Source organism: Eucalyptus grandis, chromosome 7, assembly GCF_016545825.1.
Source record: "Eucalyptus grandis isolate ANBG69807.140 chromosome 7, ASM1654582v1, whole genome shotgun sequence".
Classification (NCBI taxonomy): Eukaryota; Viridiplantae; Streptophyta; class Magnoliopsida; order Myrtales; family Myrtaceae; genus Eucalyptus; species Eucalyptus grandis.
Genome location: NC_052618.1, coordinates 44,773,419 through 44,793,831, shown reverse-complemented (window position 1 = coordinate 44,793,831; position 20,413 = coordinate 44,773,419). Strand labels below are relative to the sequence as shown.

The 20,413-nt window shown below is 39.3% G+C and overlaps 2 protein-coding genes across 2 annotated transcripts; one reads left to right on the top strand and one right to left on the bottom strand.

The window, feature by feature from the left end:
* The first annotated feature begins 3,802 nt into the window (after positions 1-3,802).
* On the top strand, positions 3,803-8,193 carry LOC104453661 (ankyrin repeat-containing protein At2g01680). Its single transcript, XM_010068273.3, has 3 exons — positions 3,803-4,312; positions 5,242-5,651; positions 7,027-8,193. Exons 1-3 carry the CDS (start codon positions 3,925-3,927, stop codon positions 7,897-7,899), a joined length of 1,671 nt encoding a protein of 556 aa, XP_010066575.2. The 5' UTR covers positions 3,803-3,924; the 3' UTR covers positions 7,900-8,193.
* Positions 8,194-8,924: 731 nt separating this feature from the next.
* Positions 8,925-18,941, bottom strand: LOC104453660 (protein VAC14 homolog). Its single transcript, XM_010068271.3, has 20 exons — positions 18,377-18,941; positions 18,162-18,275; positions 17,961-18,026; positions 17,185-17,274; positions 16,976-17,095; positions 16,846-16,874; positions 16,573-16,715; positions 16,384-16,478; positions 16,100-16,186; positions 15,804-15,911; positions 15,597-15,688; positions 14,766-14,847; positions 13,941-14,006; positions 12,979-13,094; positions 12,678-12,798; positions 12,382-12,543; positions 11,963-12,091; positions 10,946-11,014; positions 9,878-10,183; positions 8,925-9,399 (listed from the first exon to the last, which is right to left on the bottom strand). Exons 1-20 carry the CDS (start codon positions 18,461-18,463, stop codon positions 9,298-9,300), a joined length of 2,184 nt encoding a protein of 727 aa, XP_010066573.1. The 5' UTR covers positions 18,464-18,941; the 3' UTR covers positions 8,925-9,297.
* Positions 18,942-20,413: the final 1,472 nt, after the last annotated feature.

Genomic DNA, 20,413 nt, shown 5'->3' with positions numbered 1-20,413 from the left:
AAGATTCATGACGGATGCCCTTAGTATGGTGAGCTATTTAATCAATAAATCTCCATCGACTGTGATTGGAAATTGGACTCGAAGAAGTATTGTTAGGTAACATTGCCGATTGTTTTGGTCTTAGAATAATTGGTTGTCCATATTATGTCCAAGTTATGGTGCTTGTAATTAAATTCACATGTTATCAGTAAAGAAGTTATGTTTGATGAGTCTCCATAACTTTTGACTAAGAGTGATTATAGCAATGTTTATAAAAATCTAAATGATATTCAACTTTAGGTGAAGTTACAACCAGAAACTCTTGAGACAGCAAGTACTAACGATGTAATCGACGTAGATTATGTGAAGTGGAGCCTATAAAGCCAACAATTGCTATAACTCCCGATACTAACAATGTACGTAATTGATCTCTTAACAAATATGGATGAAATAATTATTTTTTTTATCTATGGTTAAAGAAATTGTGTCGAGAAATCCTTACAAAGTATTTAAATGTGCAAGTAGAGTTGGTGTTCTAATGAGGTCTTTGATTATGGCGAAGTTCAAGTGGGACTTGGATTTGGAAAATATCTATGGCGGTTGAGCCTATCGGGGGCTATGGAAGAGTAGCGCTAGAGTTCAAATTTTTAGCGAAGCGATTATGATTTGGCTCAAATATCGAGTCAAGGTAGAGATTGTTATAATATATCTCAAGTTTAAGCTCGTGAACGAAGCCCGGCCTAAGATAAATTGCAAGAAAGACCAATCAATTAAAGTAAAAGATTTGGATCATTTGCAGCCATCCCAAATCGAGTAAAGCTAACTTCATTTTGGTGAATTAGAGCAAAAAATGGAAGAAAATATAAAAGGAAATAAAAATAATGATGTTTCTTGGTTGTTATCGCCAAGTAGAATTCAAAAAAGATATATATAAACATTTATATATACACACGTATGTATGTGTGTGTGTATGCGGGATTGCTTTGGTTGGTCATGAAATATTGAAGCGCCACTTGGGCACGCCGTTGTCAGAGCCTTGGAATGTCGTTTCGCGAGTGTTTGGCCGTGGGTTTCTTCACTGGTTTTTTTGTGGATTACATTAAAAAAGAATTAGTATTTGAACTGATTAAATCTTGTAGTAAGATTTGTGTAAATCCTTCATAAGATTGAAAGATTATTTCATGAGAAATTACAAAGCTAAACATAACGTGAGATATTAAATATAATTGAGACTTGAGAAACATTAAGTACATTTAAGTGACTTGAGTATGTGATTGTAATATTCATTATATTACTTGATCTATAGTAGAATTCATTATTACTCTCTATATGATATAGGTTACTATAACTAAGTTACACAAACATGTCTGCTTTATTCTTATTCCGTCTATTTTATTCTCCGATCACTTATTTCCCATGACAAGTGGTTTACTAGAGAGAGCTAAATTTAATAATTCATTAAGATACTCACGTACAGATGAGTTGGTAAAATTCCAAGGACGTCGGTACGATTGAAGCCGAGGACAGTAAATTAATTAGACATTGGTAGTGATTTCTAATAAATCAGGATTCGTTTTTCAAATATTTATAATATCTCTACAAGGAGATTAGCAGTTTTTATAACCCAACTAATTTTCAAATGTACGTCGAAATGCAATCAGTAACCTTTGTTTATTATTATATGTAATATATTAAGATTGGTAAAATGCTGGTGAAATTTCACAAGGTGTTCTCCATCTCCACCAATCCAAGTTGTGGGTCCCAAAGTCCCACTTCTTTTTATCTCTCTCGTCCTCATTCTCTCTCTCTCTCTCTCTCTCTCTCTCTCTCTTCGGGAACGCGTGAAAGGGTAGGCAGGGGTTGGCCGTGGAGAAGTGACGCCGATGACGTCTGAACGCGTCTCGCCACGGATGTCCAAATCTGAATACGGATGCGAATGAACGGCTTTTGTTTCTTATCTTCTATAAGGGAAAAATAGTAGCCAATCAACTTAAGACACACTCTCTCTCTCTCTCTCTCTCTCCCCGCGTCTAGATCACTTCAGGAGTCAGGACGACCCAAAGGTGTATGATGCAGCTCTGGAGAAGTTTGCTCGGTTTGGACTGTGTTTTTTTTATTCAATTAGGATTGCTGCTAATTGTTTGTGTGGTGATCGATTCAATGTTGCGAGTTCCCGTCACGTTGATGCTGGTTCTTGATCGTGGAGCTCACGGAGGCCATGAATAGAGAAGGAGGAGGATAAGAAAGAAAAAAAAAATAAGAAGTGAAACTGTTGGACTCACAACTTGGATTGTTCCCTCATTTTAACTCTCAAAAAGGGTATATATAGCCGAAGTTCGAGTGGAAATTGCGATTGCCTTTCACGATAGATATCGACAATTTTATAAGAACTAGTTAATCTCAAATTATAAGTTACGAAATTTCAAACACCTATCATTCCTCTAAAAGGTCATCAATTCATTTCCACAATCATCCACAAAATTCAAAGGCCAAAATTGTAACCTAATGATGATGTAGATACGGAGAAATTTTAATGGGTTAGCAAAGTTTCGCAAAAACATCTATAGTGATAGTTGTCACATTTTAATGCAAGTTGGTAACTTATTAATCAAGTAGACATGTGTAATATTGACGTGATCTATCGGCTGGCTTAGGTTGGGTCCAATCTAGTACCATACCTAAAAATCTTTGCCATCCATGGTTGAAAAATATTAATTTTTCTTGTGTAATATCGATTGAACATGAATACAGCAAATGTCAATTGGTGGGGCCTAATAAGAAAATTGCTTGTTCATACTCACCTTATCCCATTTAGACATAAGGCCCATGTTGTATCTCTATATTCGTAAATTCAAATGTAAGTTGATGAATGACCAATATATAAAACTCGGTAAGGATTGTCCTATCATCTAGTGAATTTTACACCGTCCTTCACTAGCAATGGAATCTTGCACAAGAAAAAGAAAAAGAAGTTGATTGTCCAGCTGCTCACATGCTCTCCGTCTGTTCTTGTTTGTTTAAAAGTTAGTCTAAATTTAAAAGTGCCTTTTTCTTTTTAGTTAAATTTTAAAATACTATACAAATTTTAAAAAGTTAAGAGAGGAATATATGCGAATTGGACGTATTACGATCTGTATATTATGAAAGTCCTGGGCATCTAGGATTAGAAAAAGAAAATTCGAAGTGCTTCCACAACAAGATTTAGATTAAACAAAAACTAAAAGTCAGATACTATTAAGACACGCTATCAATCTATTTTGCAATAATTACTGCTTACCTAACAAAAAAGGTCAATTTCCACACTAGAAACACGGATGAGTATGGAATTAACTTAATGAGTACTACAGGGGGGGAAAAATCCAATCACCCCTATCTTTAAGCGATGACAATTGAAAGGGCTGAAAATAGAATTAAAAATCCATTTTATAGACAACTAAAACTCAATAATCGCATTATTAACCTCTCATCATCAAAGACAGAAAACGATCACTATCAGCATCGATTTTACTAACATACCCATCAAGATTCCAATTGCCGTCGATTATTTTAATTGAACGAATCAAGCAACTCACCCATTGGATACTAAATTAAACAGACTTTTCGATTTAATTAAATAAATTGAATTAATGTTTTTTTTATTATAAATTCTGAGGAATTATCAAATGGAACAGACGTTTTTAATAAATCTATTTTTTTTTTTTTTTTGTCCCTCCTCAGGACAATCAATCACGTCCGTGTGGGGGCGGTCTCGTCCTCGTTGAAAACGCACAAAAAATGCCACCCCACGACAAAAACCTCAGTAACAGTAACTGCCACCTCTCTCTCCATCTCCATCACTCCCAACTTGCAGACAGATTCCTCCCTCTGAAGCAATCCATCGCTTTCTCTCTCTTCCTCTCTCTCTCTCTAGCTCGCCGCGGCGTTCTGGGCCGGCCGGGAGCTCCGATGATGGACTCCAAGTCCTTCCGCTTCATCACCCACCAGTCCTTCTTCGCCGCCGTCCGATCCGGCGACCTCCCGTCCCTCCGGGAGATCGTCGCCAAGCTCACCGACGGCGACCCCTCGCCCCCGCTGCCGTCGCCGTCGGGGGGCGGGGGGTCGTTCTCGTCGTCCTCGTCGTCGGCGTCGTCGTCGTCGCCCTCGTCCTCCGCCGTTGCCGACCTCATGTCCATGCAGAACGACGCCGGGGAGACCGCGCTGTACGTCGCCGCGGCGAACAACCTGCGGGAGGTCTTCCGCTACCTGCTGCAGTTCTGCGATGTCCGGCAGGTCAAGATCAGGTCCAAGGCCGACCTGGACGCGTTCCACGTCGCCGCCAAGCGCGGCCACCTGGGTGCGTCCCCCGATTCTCCGGCTCTCGCCCTCTGGCTTCGGATTTTCCCTTCGAGCGCGTTGATTTTTGTTGCTTGATTCTGAGTGGGTTCTTAGAAGGGGAAAGGGACAAAAAACGAGCTTGATTACGTGCTTATCGACCCTTTTGTTCTTATTTAGAGTTAAAGGCCCGAGCTTTAACAGTGCACGCTGACACACTGTAGTCTAGATCGCTATTTCCTTCAGTTAGATGAACTGATGGCAGTTTGGGATTTAGATTTGGTCTAAGGAATTCAGTGTTGTGTTCTTTTGGGTCAACTCTACCCTCGGATTTACCAGCTTGTGAGGATTCTCAATTCAACAGTTGCCACCGAACAATCAATTCGACCCTGTATCCAGATACCTTTTCCGATGATTTGAATTGAAGTGGATTGCATAATTAAGTACCCTCATCCAGTGATGTAGTTTCGCAATTGTGGTCGGGTCTTGCTTTCCAGTGGGAGAACCTTCCTGTGATTACATGATGATTACAATCACCTAATCATGTTATGTAGAAGAACAGCATGTCAGATTCTTTGGCAGAAACTTTTTTCTATAGGAGAGAGGGAGAGAGGCAATTGGTCCACTGGTTCTTCAGGTTGTCATTTATTTCGTGTGCTGACTGAAGAAGGCTAGAACAGATTATCACACTACAGTCTCTTATTCATAGTGGTAGTCGCCAATAGGATCAGTGTTAAGATCTTGAGTTGCCGTGTTACAAACTGGTATAGCTATCTTCTTTGGATTTTCCAGTCATGAGTGCCTACTTGTAAACTTATTTTGATGTTTGTCTTATAAATTTGGAGGCATGAGTTTGATAGTTACTAAATTTAGGGTCTACTAATTTCATTATAAGTCTTAGGTCATTTGTATACTTTTTCTTTTTATGCTAAATCTATCTTCATTATCCAGGGATCGTGAAAGAGCTTCTGACCATTTGGCCCGAGATTTGCCACTCATGTGACTCCAAAAACACTAGTCCACTCTATTCAGCAGCTGAAAACGGCCACTTGGATGTGGTGGATGCAATTTTGGAAGTTGATTTGAGCTCATTAAGCATAGTGAGGAAGAATGGGAAAACAGCCCTGCATTTTGTTGGAAGATATGGTTCTCTTCCAATGGCAAAAACATTGATAGAGAGGGATCCTGGAATTGTATGCATCAAGGATAAGAAGGGCCAAACTGTGCTCCACATGGCTGCAAAGGGTCAGAAAACTGACGTTGTGGAGGAGATTTTGCTTGCTGATCACACAATACTGAATGAACGGGACAAGAAGGGCAACACAGCTGTGCACATAGCCACAAGAAAATGCCGTCCTGAGGTATCATCTCCTCTAGACACATTCAATTGAAGCAACCCTATTTTATGGTAGAGCTGAGGGCTGTTAATATCCATTTACAGCAGCGTCTCCCCTTTTGGGAGGTTTGTACTGCATCATTGTTGGGTTAAGTTCGTATTCATTTAATTCTTACTTCTGGGATACTTTACTAAGCTACTCAAGCATAGGGAACAAGATGATCACTGCTGCTTTGCCATCTAGTCTGTTGCATTGTACTAGTGTCAGTAGGATGATGTTTGCAATGTTTTGTCACTGATTTTTCTCCTTCATGCTCAAGCTGAGACATCTTGGTCAATTTTTTTGTGAATACACCTGCCTTCATTAGGGTCATGACTGTACATCTTTGCAGCCCTAACTGATGTGTTTTATCTCTTTCATAGCCCTAGTGACAATTTATGCTCACTTTGCAAGATTAATTGTGTATGTCAGCAATTAAATTCCCATCTCTGGTGGTAAACAGTAGCTTTTCTAGAACAAACTGCCACCATAGGGAGTCTAATCTCTCATGGCTAGCATCTACAAACTCCCACATATCTTGTCCTCGACTCCAGACATTGTAATTTTTAAATCTTCGTGGAGTTCAGTTCAAGTTGCAAATCTATGCCCCAGACTTCAGCACCACATGCCTTTTGCATCCTTCCTATATTTTGCTATACTCCAGCAAAGGCAATGTCATCACATTTCTGTCTCATCGACCATCCAACTTCATGGTATCTAAGCATGATTGATTGTGAGGGATCAGAATAGAGGATGCATCTGATCGTGGCTATGTTTTCCCTCCTATGATATTCATTGAGCTGTTGGAGGATGTGGTGGGACGTTCTGTTGACTTGAAAGTGGCTGTTGGTTGAATGAGTAGGCATGATACTACTGCAAGTAGTCACAATTGTGTCAAACAAATTTGTGTGGAGACTAAGTTAGACTGCAGTCATCCAGACTTTTAGCTAGATTGATTTTGCAACAGAATCCAATTTATGGCTTTTTTACACTCTTCATGTATAGTTTATCTTGATATTCATACAGTTCTCAGCCTTGGGTTTGGCTGGTCACAGTCACGGCTTCACCACTACTTGCACTCCAATCCCTCTTGTAAATAGAAGTAATGAATATCTCTGAAGAAAATGTCTTGAGAGTTTTTGTAGTTGCTGTTAAGCAGAGGGATGTGGAGGAGAAAAGATTTCATTGGATTCATAATCATGAGGATGTAAAGTTTTAACATTTTGGAAACTAGTGGTTTTTTTTTTTTTTTTTAAATAATGCCTGTCATTGACGATTTAAAATTAGAAGTTCCTTGTTTTCCTTCTCTTCGTCATTTCATGCGGTGCTTGTGTCCTGATTATATCGTTTTTCTTTGCAGATTTTACATCTTCTCCTAAGCTATTCAGACCTCGAAGTCAATGCTATTAATAATCAACAAGAAACTGCAATGGATCTGGCAGATAAATTGTCCTATGGAGAATCTTCGTTGGACATCAAGGAAGCTCTAAAGGAAGCTGGTGCTAAGCATGCCAGGGCTGTCGGGCAGATGGATGAGGCAATGGAACTCAAAAGGACTGTCAGTGATATTAAGCATGAGGTGCACTCACAACTTTTACAAAATGAGAAAACAAACCGAAGAGTGTCTGGTATTGCAAAGGAACTGAGGAAACTTCACAGAGAAGCTGTCCAGAACACTACAAACTCTATCACTGTTGTTGCAGTTCTCTTTGCCTCCATAGCTTTTTTGGCTATTTTTAATCTTCCTGGTCTGTATGTAAGAACCGGACCAGAAGCTGGGGAAGCTAACATTGCTCATGAAGTTGGTTTTCGGGTGTTTTGTCTTCTGAATGCCACAGCACTCTTCATCTCACTAGCCGTTGTGGTGGTTCAGATCACCTTGGTGGCTTGGGATACCAGAGCTCAAAAACGGGTTGTCTCTGTAGTCAACAAGCTAATGTGGGCTGCATGCGCATGCACCTGTGGATCTTTTCTGTCGGTAGCATTTGTGGTGGTGGGAGATGATAGTTCATGGATGGCTATTACGGTAACGGTAATGGGGGCACCTATTCTCATAGGGACACTTGCAAGCATGTGCTACTTTGTTTTCCGGCAGCGCTTTGGGTGTTTCAATGGCGACTCCCAAAGACGCATTAGGAGGGCTAGTGGAAGCAAATCTTTTTCTTGGTCCTACTCGGCGAACATTTCAGATGTTGACGACTACTCTGACCACGAGAAGATCTATGCTCTGTGATATTGTAAGAAAACCGTCGAACTGTGTAAATAGAATGGCTTAGCTGCTTAACGTATGAGTTGTGGGGTGGGTCCATTATGGCTTCTTGTGTTCATGCATGCTAAATTCCTCCTGAGCTTGTGTTACCCATCATGATAGTCCGCAGTTGTGTACTGTATTTTTACATTGCCAGATGTGTAGTTTTTGGCAATCCGAGAATGTTCAGCTTGATACTTTTTGGCTGTCTGAGCATGTAGATCTATCCATCATCGGTTTTACCTTCAGATCATTAGAAATGGAGGCTTCCTTTGTACACACAGCTACGGCAATCTATGATAATTCTATCTGCAGCCGGTGTTGCCTCTGACACTGCTCTCTTTAGGCAACGGCTCTCTTTGTACAGCAATCGGGTCATATCGTGCATTAATGGACAAAAAAACGTCCTTCGCTTTGTGACATCGTGCTTGTAAATCCTCCTTCATTTCTACTTATTCCGCTCAGATCCTCAAGTTTACACGGTTGCATCTCGAATTTAGTGGCCTGGGCTAAGCCTTCAGTACGCCTCTCAATGTGGTTTCGAGTTCTCATAGGGGAGAAATTCTTCTCAAGTTATATTTGTGTATAGGTGGATGTATAGAATGTACAAAGTCTCTCCTTTTCTTCTCCGACAGGAGTGTTTACGCTGTCCTCAAAACGTTGACTAGCAGCTTCATATCGCTACTTGTACAACGGGGGAAAATCATATTTGATGCTCATCTCCAGACACGAGCAACTTTCAAGATAATGACCACCTTAAAAACCCGGGACACAGGACACCGCATATCAATATCATAATGAGTGGGAACTTAACCGACTACCGACGGTTTTCACCTGAAATCAATGAGAGCATCGCTCGGCTCACCATTCAGGGTGCAGTTTTGGACATGGTGGTCTTACCTGAATCTTAGTCCACCAACAACCCTGCCACCAGAACTGTACTTCCAATAAACACAACACATGAGATGATTATTAAGTGCCAAAAATGCGAGAGAAAAATTCACGTGTCATTCCACAAGACGTGCAGACAAATGGACGTTATTATTTAGTAAACTTGCATGTATAACAGATGAATGAGGGGACTGCACCTCCCTAAATAAAATACTTCCCTCCAGCCCATGTGATTTTTACAATTAAAAACGACAGAACCACATGAGCAAATCCTGGGAAAAAGCCGAAAAAGAGGATCTGCAACTTGAGGCTTACCGTAAATCGAAACCCAATTTTTCATCTTGACCTCCACAATTTAACAGGAAAAAAAAAAAAAGGCTACTCAATATACAGCAATTTTACACTTTATGCCAGACCTCACCAACAGCCGACCTCTACTGAGACAAGTAAATAAGTAGCTCCGGCCAGCAGTAGCAGCAACCAGCAATCTAATTATAGCTGTAACTGCCCTGGTCCTCTCCTTGATGATGATCTTGAAGACGGCCTGTTAGAGTCTGACACAGATCGCGAGGGTTCTTCTGGTTTTTGCATCTCCTGCACAAGAACCACGGCAGAAATATGATTGACATTCGACTATTTGGCCAGGCCAGGCAGCCAGCACTATCAGAAAACATTTGACACAGCAACATGAGGAAAATTCACATAATGAAATCAGGCACAGCCATTGATTAGCAGGAACTGTCCAACCAAAACAAACTTCTCTCTTATTGACCAATTCTTTTGCCTCCCCACTCTGACATATAGTCTCATCTAACGACAAGCATTAGAATTTTGTCAAGCAGCTCTCATCTCAGAAGCCTCTATAATCAACTTGTAAGAATCATGTCATCCTGTTAAATCTTTAGTCATAGCACCTTTTGAGGGCCAAACTTGGAGCATACTACCTTAGGTAAAATTAAAACATACAAAAAACCACTGTGATTAGATTTACTTGATCCAAATATCACAAACACAACCCTTCTAGACAGCTGACACAACTGACCGTAGAGTGTTGCATATGAGTTCAACAAACCTTTGATGAAGTGGAATTATTACGGAACTGTGACTGTGACAGTGACTCTGATTTTGCATGCAGACGATGTTGCCGCTGCATTTGCTCAAATTGTTGAAGCCTCGCAGCAAAGTTGATACCATTAGGCACACTCCCCAAATCTCGGCTTATGTCACCATCTTCCATGATTTGTGATCCACTTGGCATATGATGCAAAATTTGAGAGTATGGGTTCCCCGAAGAAGTTCGCTTGATCTGTTCACTACTGAGAGAGTATGAAGGCACTGTCTTCAATCGTGTTCGAAGTACCTTAAAGGCGGCGCTTTGCTGCAATCGAGTCCGATTGGGATGAATTGGAGATTGAACACAGACCAGGATCATGGACATATACTAAAGAATGAAGAAAATTTGTATAGTCCCTTGTACAACCCGCTTTACATATCTACCTATAGACCTATCATCTACACCAAAATCCTAGCAACATTTTGATAAATGCAGTGCCCGGTCCTGAATATGTCAGCAAAGGCTCAAATCGACTACATCAAGAAGCACATGGTCACAGACCCACAGCAAAAACTTTGGATGAACTAAACTACTGTGAAAGCAAGCAGAAATAAGTATATGAACAATGCAGACCTAGCTTTAATTTACTAAACCAAAATAAATATAAAACTTCATTCTAGTCATGGCAGCAGATCAAATATCTAGCAAATTAAATGTTACTTTTCAGAAAATGCAGGCATGAATTCATGGTAGCATTGTTGATAATAATTCATTCGACAATGGTATCTAAACCTCTATTCAAAATTCAAAATCATAAAGAAAACCAAGCACTTCAGTGAAATTAAAGGAGCACTTAGCAAGACATAGGGAAATTCTTGACATCCATAACTATTAAAAGCTTTAAGATTTTTGATGAGACCACACTCCACCACAAATTCGTCCTAAATGTTATGGTTTGGCTTCATTTACCAATGAAAGAACAAATTGTCCCTCCCTCCCACTACTCCAAGAGGGGCAAAGAAGAAAAGAATCACCAAAATCTAAGGAGGCAGATCTACAAACTGAAAAGAGACAACATCAGCATACCTGTGGAAGCAACATTAAGAGTCCATAGAGAGCTTTTAACAACCACATGTATCTTCCTGGATCAAGTAACTGCAAAAAGGAGCAAAGGTATATTAAACAGTCTAGTGTGACAAACAAAAGGAAAAGTATATTAAATAAACATCAAGTATGAGACAGCATAACATAAGCACAAGAGTGTATAACATCAGTGACAATGATAGGAACCAGAAGACCAGAAGCCTAAAATAAATTAGCATCCACAGTTTCCTATAACCCCAGAAATTGCGATCCAGGTACATTGTTTCCACTTTTTTACGTACTTCAATGTTCCAGATCATAGATTGGAAACTGAAGTGGCCTCTCCATGTGCTCATATCATCCTAGAACAAAACCTTGCAAATTGATCAACCTACTTTTGCCTTAGCAGAATCGCACAAAATAACTTGCGTGCACAAGACTAGAATGAAGTTCACTTTCGATGATGACACGTCTTAAAAGTTATAGAGGCAGCCGTTAAACTTAGCAACCACCAATAGCATATACACTCGGCAGTTGTCCCCTAGTTCCATAAGTTTTAAGAGGAGGGATCGACAGATAGGATAATGTATTACATGTTTAGACTTGCTGGTCATGCGGTAAAAATTCATTATAAGTAAATGGTGGAAAAAGAAGAATGCCATTAATATGCTAAAATTTACTTAAGGTAAGCAGGACACACTATCCACAAGGAAAACCTAATAAGTCAGGCACTTATGCATCAAAATTGATCAACATAATAAATTATAGCCACCAGCTTAAAACAGTTGGTTTTCTTTAGTATTTCCACCATACTGAGGGCATTTCTGGATCTTTTTATCGACATCTACCCTCAACTTTCAAGCTAATAGTGTGATTTCCAACACATAAGCTGTTCATTTCTAATATACCATTTATAACCAAATGACAATATCAGCATCTTACTTTTCTATAATTATAAAGCATAAAGCATGCAAAACACAAAATTCAAAACAAAGCAATTAGGATCTAAGCCACACCAACCTGTAACCTTAGATAAGCAAAGATTGGAGTCTCTAGAAGCCGAATCAATTTATCCAGCTGAACTAAGAATTTGACATTGATATCTTCCTCAACAAGAGACTGAATCACAGCACTCGCGTGCTGATATGTCTGTCAAATCACATAATAGAAGTTAAATGTACAACTTCAGAAGAGTTAAGACATCTAAAACTCCCTTTCTGGTAAAACTATCTCGAAACACAAACTAATATGCAAAAAGTTCACAAAAGCCCATAAAAAATTTAAAACAAAGTAAAAAAGCTGAAGAAATGGAAATAATTAGATAATGAAAAGTAAAACACTGTACCCAATATCCAACGAATTAAAGATATATAATAGAATTAAAGTGCAGGGCAGAGATTCTCAGAAATACTTTTTCAGATAAATCTATATATTCCTACCTGAGCTAGTAAGCAAAGACTTATTATTGCCATTGGTGAATGGCACCACGAAGCATACAATGATACGAATAGGTTCTTCCCATCAACATTAGCTAGGGATTGTTTCAAAAGATCTCTGAGTCCAGACAATTCGGAAGAAGTGAGCAAAATGAGATTCAAAGCCTGAAACAGAAAAAATAAAGTTATTAACAGAACAACTAATCCTCCCCCGTAAGGTTCTGGAACCGACCCCAGCTATTTAAGTTTGTGAGTTTGGGAGGGATAGAATTTATTTTGCCTCAAGTATATGACAGAACCTGAACCATAGTTGATGCAAAATCCAAGTCGGCTTCTCCCTCTAGTATTGTAGAAAGTTCCCGATAGACTCTTTCAGCATCCAAAAGCACACAGAGTCTGCGGATTATCAAAGCACCGCGCCTAGAGGAAATGAAGTACACATAAAAGGTGACACACATATCAAAAGATTATAAGCAAACAAAATCAAAATCTGAGAAGAGAAAAGGAGCAGTTGCATACTATTTTCCAACTCATGGTTACAGAAGTAAAGGAAAAACTCTGAAAGTAAAAAATAAGAAATAAAATCAGAAGGAAACCCACTTCTCGAGAAGATTCTTATCGACCCGAAAATTGTGCACTAGGAAAACAACAAGCTGGCGGAAGTGCTGCTCATCTTTTGCTATACATGCATGAACCTCAAGAACAAGCAGGACCACCTGTTGACAACAAATCCAGAATCAGCTATAGAAGTCCACTGCCTTGCATGACAAATACCTAAGTAATACAGAACTAGGGGAGGGGGTGAGGAAAAAATATGTTTGGTTGAGCAAATGCAAAAAGGAAGGCAAAAGATGATCAATAATACCAACAGATAAATAAAGTTGAGGACAATAACTTTTTAATGGAAAAAAATTAATCAGGCTTATCATTTGTTTTTGCCTACCGATTATGTACTTTTTGAGCTTCCCCAATGTTGTGCACTAACTCTGGATTCTAGTATGCTTCGTAGACTTTGAAATGAAAAGCCCTTGTGACTTGAACGTAGTAAGCATTAGTGGACTAGGGCAACAACAAAATCAACAATGAAATTCTAGGGCTGTCTCATTAATGCTCCCAAGCATTGTTACAAGAAATCTCTTATCTGATTATTTACTACTGATATTCAAGTTTCCATGGGAGCTAAATCTAAGAAGCTGCTCCTGGTCTTCCAATGAGCCCCAGGCAATAAATTAACATTGACCTCAACTAGAATCTGTCAGACGAAAATGGCTATTCACATCAGTTACAGACTCTCCAATTATAATGAGTCTTCAAATTCTTTTCGTTCGCATTACTTCCAAGAAATGACTTCAGGTATCGCAGTGCAGCAAGCTGAAACTAAGTACCCAGCATTCCCCGCAACAACAAGCTCATGTCAAAACTGGTAAGATCTATAAGGCATACTAATAACACAAAAATTCCAACTGCCAAAACTGGAAAAATAACTACAATAATATGAATGATGACCATATGAAGATCCTGAAGTAGAGTTTAACACATAATAACCAAGCAAGGACGATTACCTCATCTACAGGATCTGATAGGCCCTTTAGAAGCGTGTCGAAGATATCATTTAGATAAGACAAAACCTATCAAGAAAAAAGACTACCAAGTTAAGGATAACCAACAAGGAAAAAAATGTCCAAAAAACCAAAAGACGAGGAATTACACTGGACAAGACCATCACCCGTAGTCTAATCATTTAGAAATTTCTATATCTTGTTTGGATATTTACTTAAACAATGGCACACCCTACCCTGTAGGCCCAGCAAACCTCAAACCTCGCGGTTTAATTAATACAAAAGATCATTATCCATTCATCCTGATTAATGACTACAGAATATTAACATTACCAGCACAGAACCTGTCCTACCAATCTAGTCCTCAAGTGAACCTGTAAGTACCCTCAATCACCAAAAGATCAAGGCCCACACTGCTGACGAATTTCATGCAAATATACCATCTTAAATCAACTCCATGACAGTTTCATTAAGAAGATCCACACACACTCAAACCAGGACAACATAGAGTATTATATGGTATACATTCTTCTTGTAGGTAACAAAATAAAGTAAATGATGTACATCACAGCAAAAAACACGACTCCCTTACCAATGTAAACTGCAACAAAGAATAACGTCAAGCAAAGAAATTTTGCAGGGAAAGAGTTTTTAAAATAGGCACTTTTATAAAATATAGTGAATAGTGAGACAAAATCAGAGAGCTGGACAACTCTATAAATCAAATTGGCAAGGACCAAAATAAAGAATGACCAATGGTTGTTAAATGTTGTGATAAATAACTTTAGCCATTGGCTACAAGTGGACTGCATATTACAACAAAGGTACCTCAAGACGATGCTTCTCTAGGAGAGCTGATATCCAATGCAATGCTTCAATTTTAGTGGCCTCCCATTCACTTGATAGTTGCCTATAATAATAAAAGATCAGAAGTCATGACTGTGCACAAATCAGCTTCCTAAATAAGAATCACAACCAAATCCAAAAAACCCCTCCTAAGAATGATCATCTAAGCACAGACGTAGAGGCAGTGAATATTAACAAGTTATTGTGCATTCTGATAAAAAAAAATTCCAATTTTCATTTCACTGCAAATATTTGTGTGTTTGATGTTGAATGACACATTTTCACAAAAATGTGTTTGGTACATTGGGTTCACTTCGTATAGTTCACATTTTCTTTTGGATAAGTTTTTCCCTAATATTGGTTTGAACTCTTTTAAACTGAAAACTCCGTCACAAATTCTAAGATCCTGTTAAAATTGACTTTCACCTTTTACTTTTTCCTTAATTTAAATCTTGCAGCTCGCACATTTCAACTTTTTTCAAATAAAGAACTCTTAAAACTTTCACAACACTAGAATGTTGACCCGTAGAATTGCATATAATTTTTAATTATTTGTTAAAATTTAAATATTTTGACTTTTGGTGGGAAAACAAAAAGGTACTTCTTACTTAGCTTAAGTATAAACAAACAGGTCCTAACCTTTCTAGACATTCCAGTAAAATATTTTGGCTCACAATTGTTCTGCTTTTTTAATATGCAACATCATGCCAAAATAAAACAGGAACCTTTGGGCTGTTCCTCAAAACCTGAACCAGGCAGGCAACAGCCAGTATCAAGAAATTAGCTTTATCAACTAAAGGAAATAAAGTGCACCTCTTTGCGATCGATAGTATTGCTTTAACATCAAAACCTTCTGAAGGATCCGCCCTGATCATACGGAGCTCCTCATTCGTTTCCCGAGCAACCTTACATAAAAAAGTAATGGCAAAATTACAACAAAAAGTTCATGGGAAAAGAAGAAGAAGAAGAAGAGCTAAGGCAAAGAAAAGAAGCAGCAAGAGCAAAATGCAAGTAACTTACTGCTCTAATTTTCTCTTCTTTGTCAGATATACATGGTAATATAGCTCCTAGAATGTCAGCATAATAAGGAACAAGCTGATCTCCACCGAGTTTTACAAACTCATTGATCTGCAAAATGATAGTGAAAATCAACTAGAATTGTTGGACTGGCATGAAATCCACAGATAAAATCATCTTGTCATTATCTAATAAACCATGCTCAATAGACAAAGTAATAGGATAGTAAATCCAGATAATTAACTCAGGACAATCATAATTTAGACGTTGAGAATGCTTATAATGCATTTTAAACTTACCCATGTTACCGCTGTTAACCTTGTAAACTCATCAAGAGCACCTGCCCTCTGCACCAATATCTCGGCCATGCGGCCATAATCTACAGACTTTCAATAGGAGCACTGCTTGAGTCAGGAGATCATATTCAACAGAAAGACTTTTTGAATCAAAATTCCAGGTATAAATAGAAATCTAATGAAAGGGAGGCCAATGCAACAAAATGCAATAATTTTTATCACTAATATAAGATGCATTAAGCAGTGTCTTTAGCAAAAAGGATTTCATCATATGTAAGAAAACATACTGGGGAGTTCTTGATCTCTTGGAGAAACTCTGATAGAGCTGCATCAGCTTGTTGTCGAATTTCATGGCTTGAATCACTTAACATGTTAAACAAACCTAAAGACGATAGACTCTATGTAAGTTGCCATTTATAAGGGTAATTTAATCACAAACAAAGGGAAAATATCTATTTGCATGAGTAGCTATTTACCATCTAGGAAATCAGGAAGAAAACCGAGCATATCAATGTCCGGAACACTGTCCAACACAGTAATCCATCCAACTAAAAATTGGCGAACGTATGGATTTAAGACATTCATACGCTCTCTCAGCAAGGGTATAAATTCTTCAATGCTGATAACAAGAAAGAAAACAATCAGGATAAACATGTAATGGACAGAAAATAGCATATTTATGATTTGACAAATCCAAAGATACTTTTCAAACTTTCAAATCTGGCAATTGCGATCAATATACAACGTACCTGAATTGATCACTCTCGGTGACAATGTCCTGTTATAATAGCAGACACGTGGAAAACCGGTTCAAACAAATAGAAGCAAAATGGTAAGTGACAGATTATATTTCTGTAACTTGAAAGTAAACCCATTTACCTTTACAAGCCGATCCAATAGGTGAGCAGCGCTTTGCACATTGGCATCTGAATCTGCAGACAACTTGCATAAGGCATCAAATATTTTGTTAAAAAAGATGATGAAATCCCCTCTTACAACCTGCGCACAATCCAAAAGTGGCAAAACAAGTCAGAAAGCAATACTCAAAGACAAGCGTGTACAATAGAAGCACTCCAATCAGTCCTCACCTTTGCAATATTATACAGTGCTTCACAAGCATAATAACGAACTCTGCTATCTTGATCAGCAAATGAATTAAGTACAGGTGGCACAATTTGCTGGCAGAAGCAAATATAGATGAGACAAAGCAGCAGTAACATGACAACAAAGCACAACACTGTAAGACATATTCATCCGAATTAAGACTGTAAGCAAAATCCAGTTTGATACATAGGAAATAAGGCCCCTATATGTGCTCAACTCTAGGCACAAGAACTTAGAAGTATAAAACGATAGTGTCCTGGGTATGACAACAGTTCCTCTGTTAACCTAGCGATATCCTCCAAGAATCCCTGTCAAGTGAGTTGAAAAAAGAGAAATCCCCTTCCCCCTTCATTCCCTATTGATGATATAGCATTAACGCTGGTCATTGGCAAAAACCTAGCATCAACAAATCATCTAGATAGACTGATATGTCTTCCCTACAATCAGAATCATGCATTTCCACTATAGGTGTGGCCATGGGAGGATGAAACTAAAAATCTAGAACATCTCCAGCGAACATGCAACATCATTCAAAAGAATTGGCCACAATCACTTAGGCTGCGCTTGGTAAGCTGCTTGTGGAGATCATGAAAAGAAAAGTGACGCCATCATAAAAACACAACACATTGGAATGAAAACCTCAGTGAACTCTAAGGAACAAAATGAAATTTATTTGTTTCCAGCAGGATGAGTCTCTGGGATTCTGGGGTCGCTGTATCACATCCAAGTAAATTTGCCTACACGGGAGAAAAGGAAATACCTCAAGATGCTGAGCCGCCTCAGTACTCAACCCCACAGTTGCAGCAGCTAACCCAATCAGTCCTCCCTACCAGAGAACAGACATAAAAATGGACTCCACACTCCACCAACCAAAACTCAACAGTAAAAGCCCGCAGTATCAATCAACAAAATCAAAATCCTCAGAGCGCTAGTTCGACTAGAAACTCATCAATCGGCGTACCTTCCGGTGATTCGCCTGCGCAGAATACGTGAATTCATACGTCAGCAAGTTGATCACCGCGGAAATCTTATCATGATCCCCCGCTGCGGCGAGCTGCTTCACTATTCCCTCAATCTACACACACAATTCACATCGCGCACGCGCACAAACCCCAATCAACATCACCCGACAGTCAGCAACTAAAAGTTTCGAAAAGGGAAAGCGATAACCCAGACCTCGAGTGCGGCGTTCTTCCGCTTCTCGTAGAGCTTATCGGACAGATTGCGGACCACGGAGGCAGGAATCGCGGTCGTATCGGCCATGGCGGAGAATCAACCAAAAACCCCTAGAGAGAACCTCACCCCCACCTCCTCCCCTCCCGCGCACCACCACCCTCCCCGGCAAAACAACAATCAAAATCCCCGACCGTCAGAGCCGTTTCCTGATCTTCTCCGGCTCCAATCGGAACATCGCCCGCGCGCGCGCCGCCCTAGGGTTCCCCGCATTCCACCACTGGCCTCGCCGGCGACGCAGGAAGAATCGGTCGGCGCCGGTCGCCGACGCGGACGCTCGGGTTCGATGTTCGCGGCGGAGAGGGAGAGAGAGGAAGAGCGGATCCGATTCGGGGAGACACGGATGGGGGCAATTGGGCCGGGATTCTTCGGATTTCCGCTGACCTAATTTCCGGGGGGGCACGACATCGAGTTTCCTTAATTAAGGTTTGATCCGGGTTTGACAGAGGAGAAAGAGGGAGAAAGGAGAGAGATGACGAGAGAGAGAGAGAGAGAGAGAGAAGGGCGGTTCTGGATTGGGCCTTTTGGATCGACGATGATCACGACCGGAGGCATCATGCTAGACTTGTCTTTGTCCACCACAAGAGGGTCGGATTTGTCTGGAAGCGTCTTTTTTTTTTTTTTTCCTCCCCGAAAGGTTTTTTTTTTATGTTGTTTAAAAAAATAAAATTAATTTATCTTAGTGATTAATTATTTTTGGAGATTTCATATATTGAATATCCAAATTATTATAGATTTTTTGTAGTTTAGGCTTGTCTCCCCCTACCCACATGAAGATGCATTTGTCCAAAAGCGTTTTTTGTCTGCTCTAAGGTTTTAATGTTATTTAAGTAAGTAAAAATAGTTTGAATTCTTGATGACCAAATTTATTTAAGACTTTTATGTCACGTTCAAGTAAGTAAAAAAAAAAAAATTTTGAATTCTTGTTGACCAAATTTATTTATGAGACTCAACCCGCGGTGGATGAGATGGTTCACGCCTCGCCCCTCAACCAATAAGGAAGATGTTCGAAACTTCTCGCCCCCATTACGTGACTCACTTGTGGCCCGTGGGAGTTGGGTCTTTGCAAGTCGCCCTGGATTTACGCCACTAGCTACCGGCTGTACGACGATTCCCGGATTACAAAAAAAAAAATTATTTATGAGATTCCTTCAACGAGCAGGGAAAAGGTTTGAAACTTCTCGCCCCATTGCGCGACTCACTTGCAGCCTATGGGAGGTGGGTCTCTCGCGCCGTCCCGGATTTACGCCGCTAGTTACCGGCTACGGGCGATTCCCATATCACCAAAAAAAAAAAAATTATTTATGAGATTTTACAATCATTATGAATTTTATGTTATTTATGCTTGTTTTTCTCTATTCCACACGTAACTAAATTTGCTCAAAAGTTTTTTTCATCCCATGTTTTTTTTTTTTTTTTGATACCGTGGAACTCTATACAAATTTCTGGGCACCGATCACCACCCCGACGTCACACTTAAAACCCCAAACGACCGTGAGGGGGTTCGAACTCCTCCCCTTCATGAGGGAGAGAAACCCAAACCATCGCGGCCACCAAGGCGGTGGTTCATCCCAAGGTTTTTGTGTTATATAAATAAGCAAAAATGATTTGAGTTCTTGTTGATCGAATTTTTTTATGAAATTTTATGTATTAAATATCGAGATTATTATAAGTTTTATGTTATTTAGTTTTGTCTTTCTTCTCCCACACCCAACTGAATTTTTCTGATAGGTTTTTTTTCTCTCCCAAGGTTTTTGTGTTATTTAAAGAAGTAAAAATGGTTTAAGTTCCTATTTACCAAAAAAAAATTTTGGGATTTCATAATTATTAGGGTCCATACCTAAAAAATCCCAAATTGGTACATATGTAATAAATTTATCCTAAACTAATTTTTTTATTATCAAAAACCCAAAATTAATACATGTTTGACAAATTTATCACAAACTGATAAACTTGTGACAAATTTATCATAGGTTAATT

Bases quoted from the DNA above. Each gene is read 5' to 3' on its own strand.
- LOC104453660 (XM_010068271.3), bottom strand. From the start codon at position 18,463: ATGGCCGATACGACCGCGATTCCTGCCTCCGTGGTCCGCAATCTGTCC. The intron at 15,912-16,099 runs GTAAGTTTAAAA...ATCATTTTGCAG, and splicing joins GGTTAACAGCGGTAACATGG to ATCAATGAGTTTGTAAAACT. The intron at 12,544-12,677 runs GTTCTGTCATAT...TTTCTGTTTCAG, and splicing joins TTGCATCAACTATGGTTCAG to GCTTTGAATCTCATTTTGCT.
- LOC104453661 (XM_010068273.3), top strand. From the start codon at position 3,925: ATGATGGACTCCAAGTCCTTCCGCTTCATCACCCACCAGTCCTTCTTC. The intron at 4,313-5,241 runs GTGCGTCCCCCG...TTCATTATCCAG, and splicing joins CGCCAAGCGCGGCCACCTGG to GGATCGTGAAAGAGCTTCTG. The intron at 5,652-7,026 runs GTATCATCTCCT...TTTTCTTTGCAG, and splicing joins CAAGAAAATGCCGTCCTGAG to ATTTTACATCTTCTCCTAAG.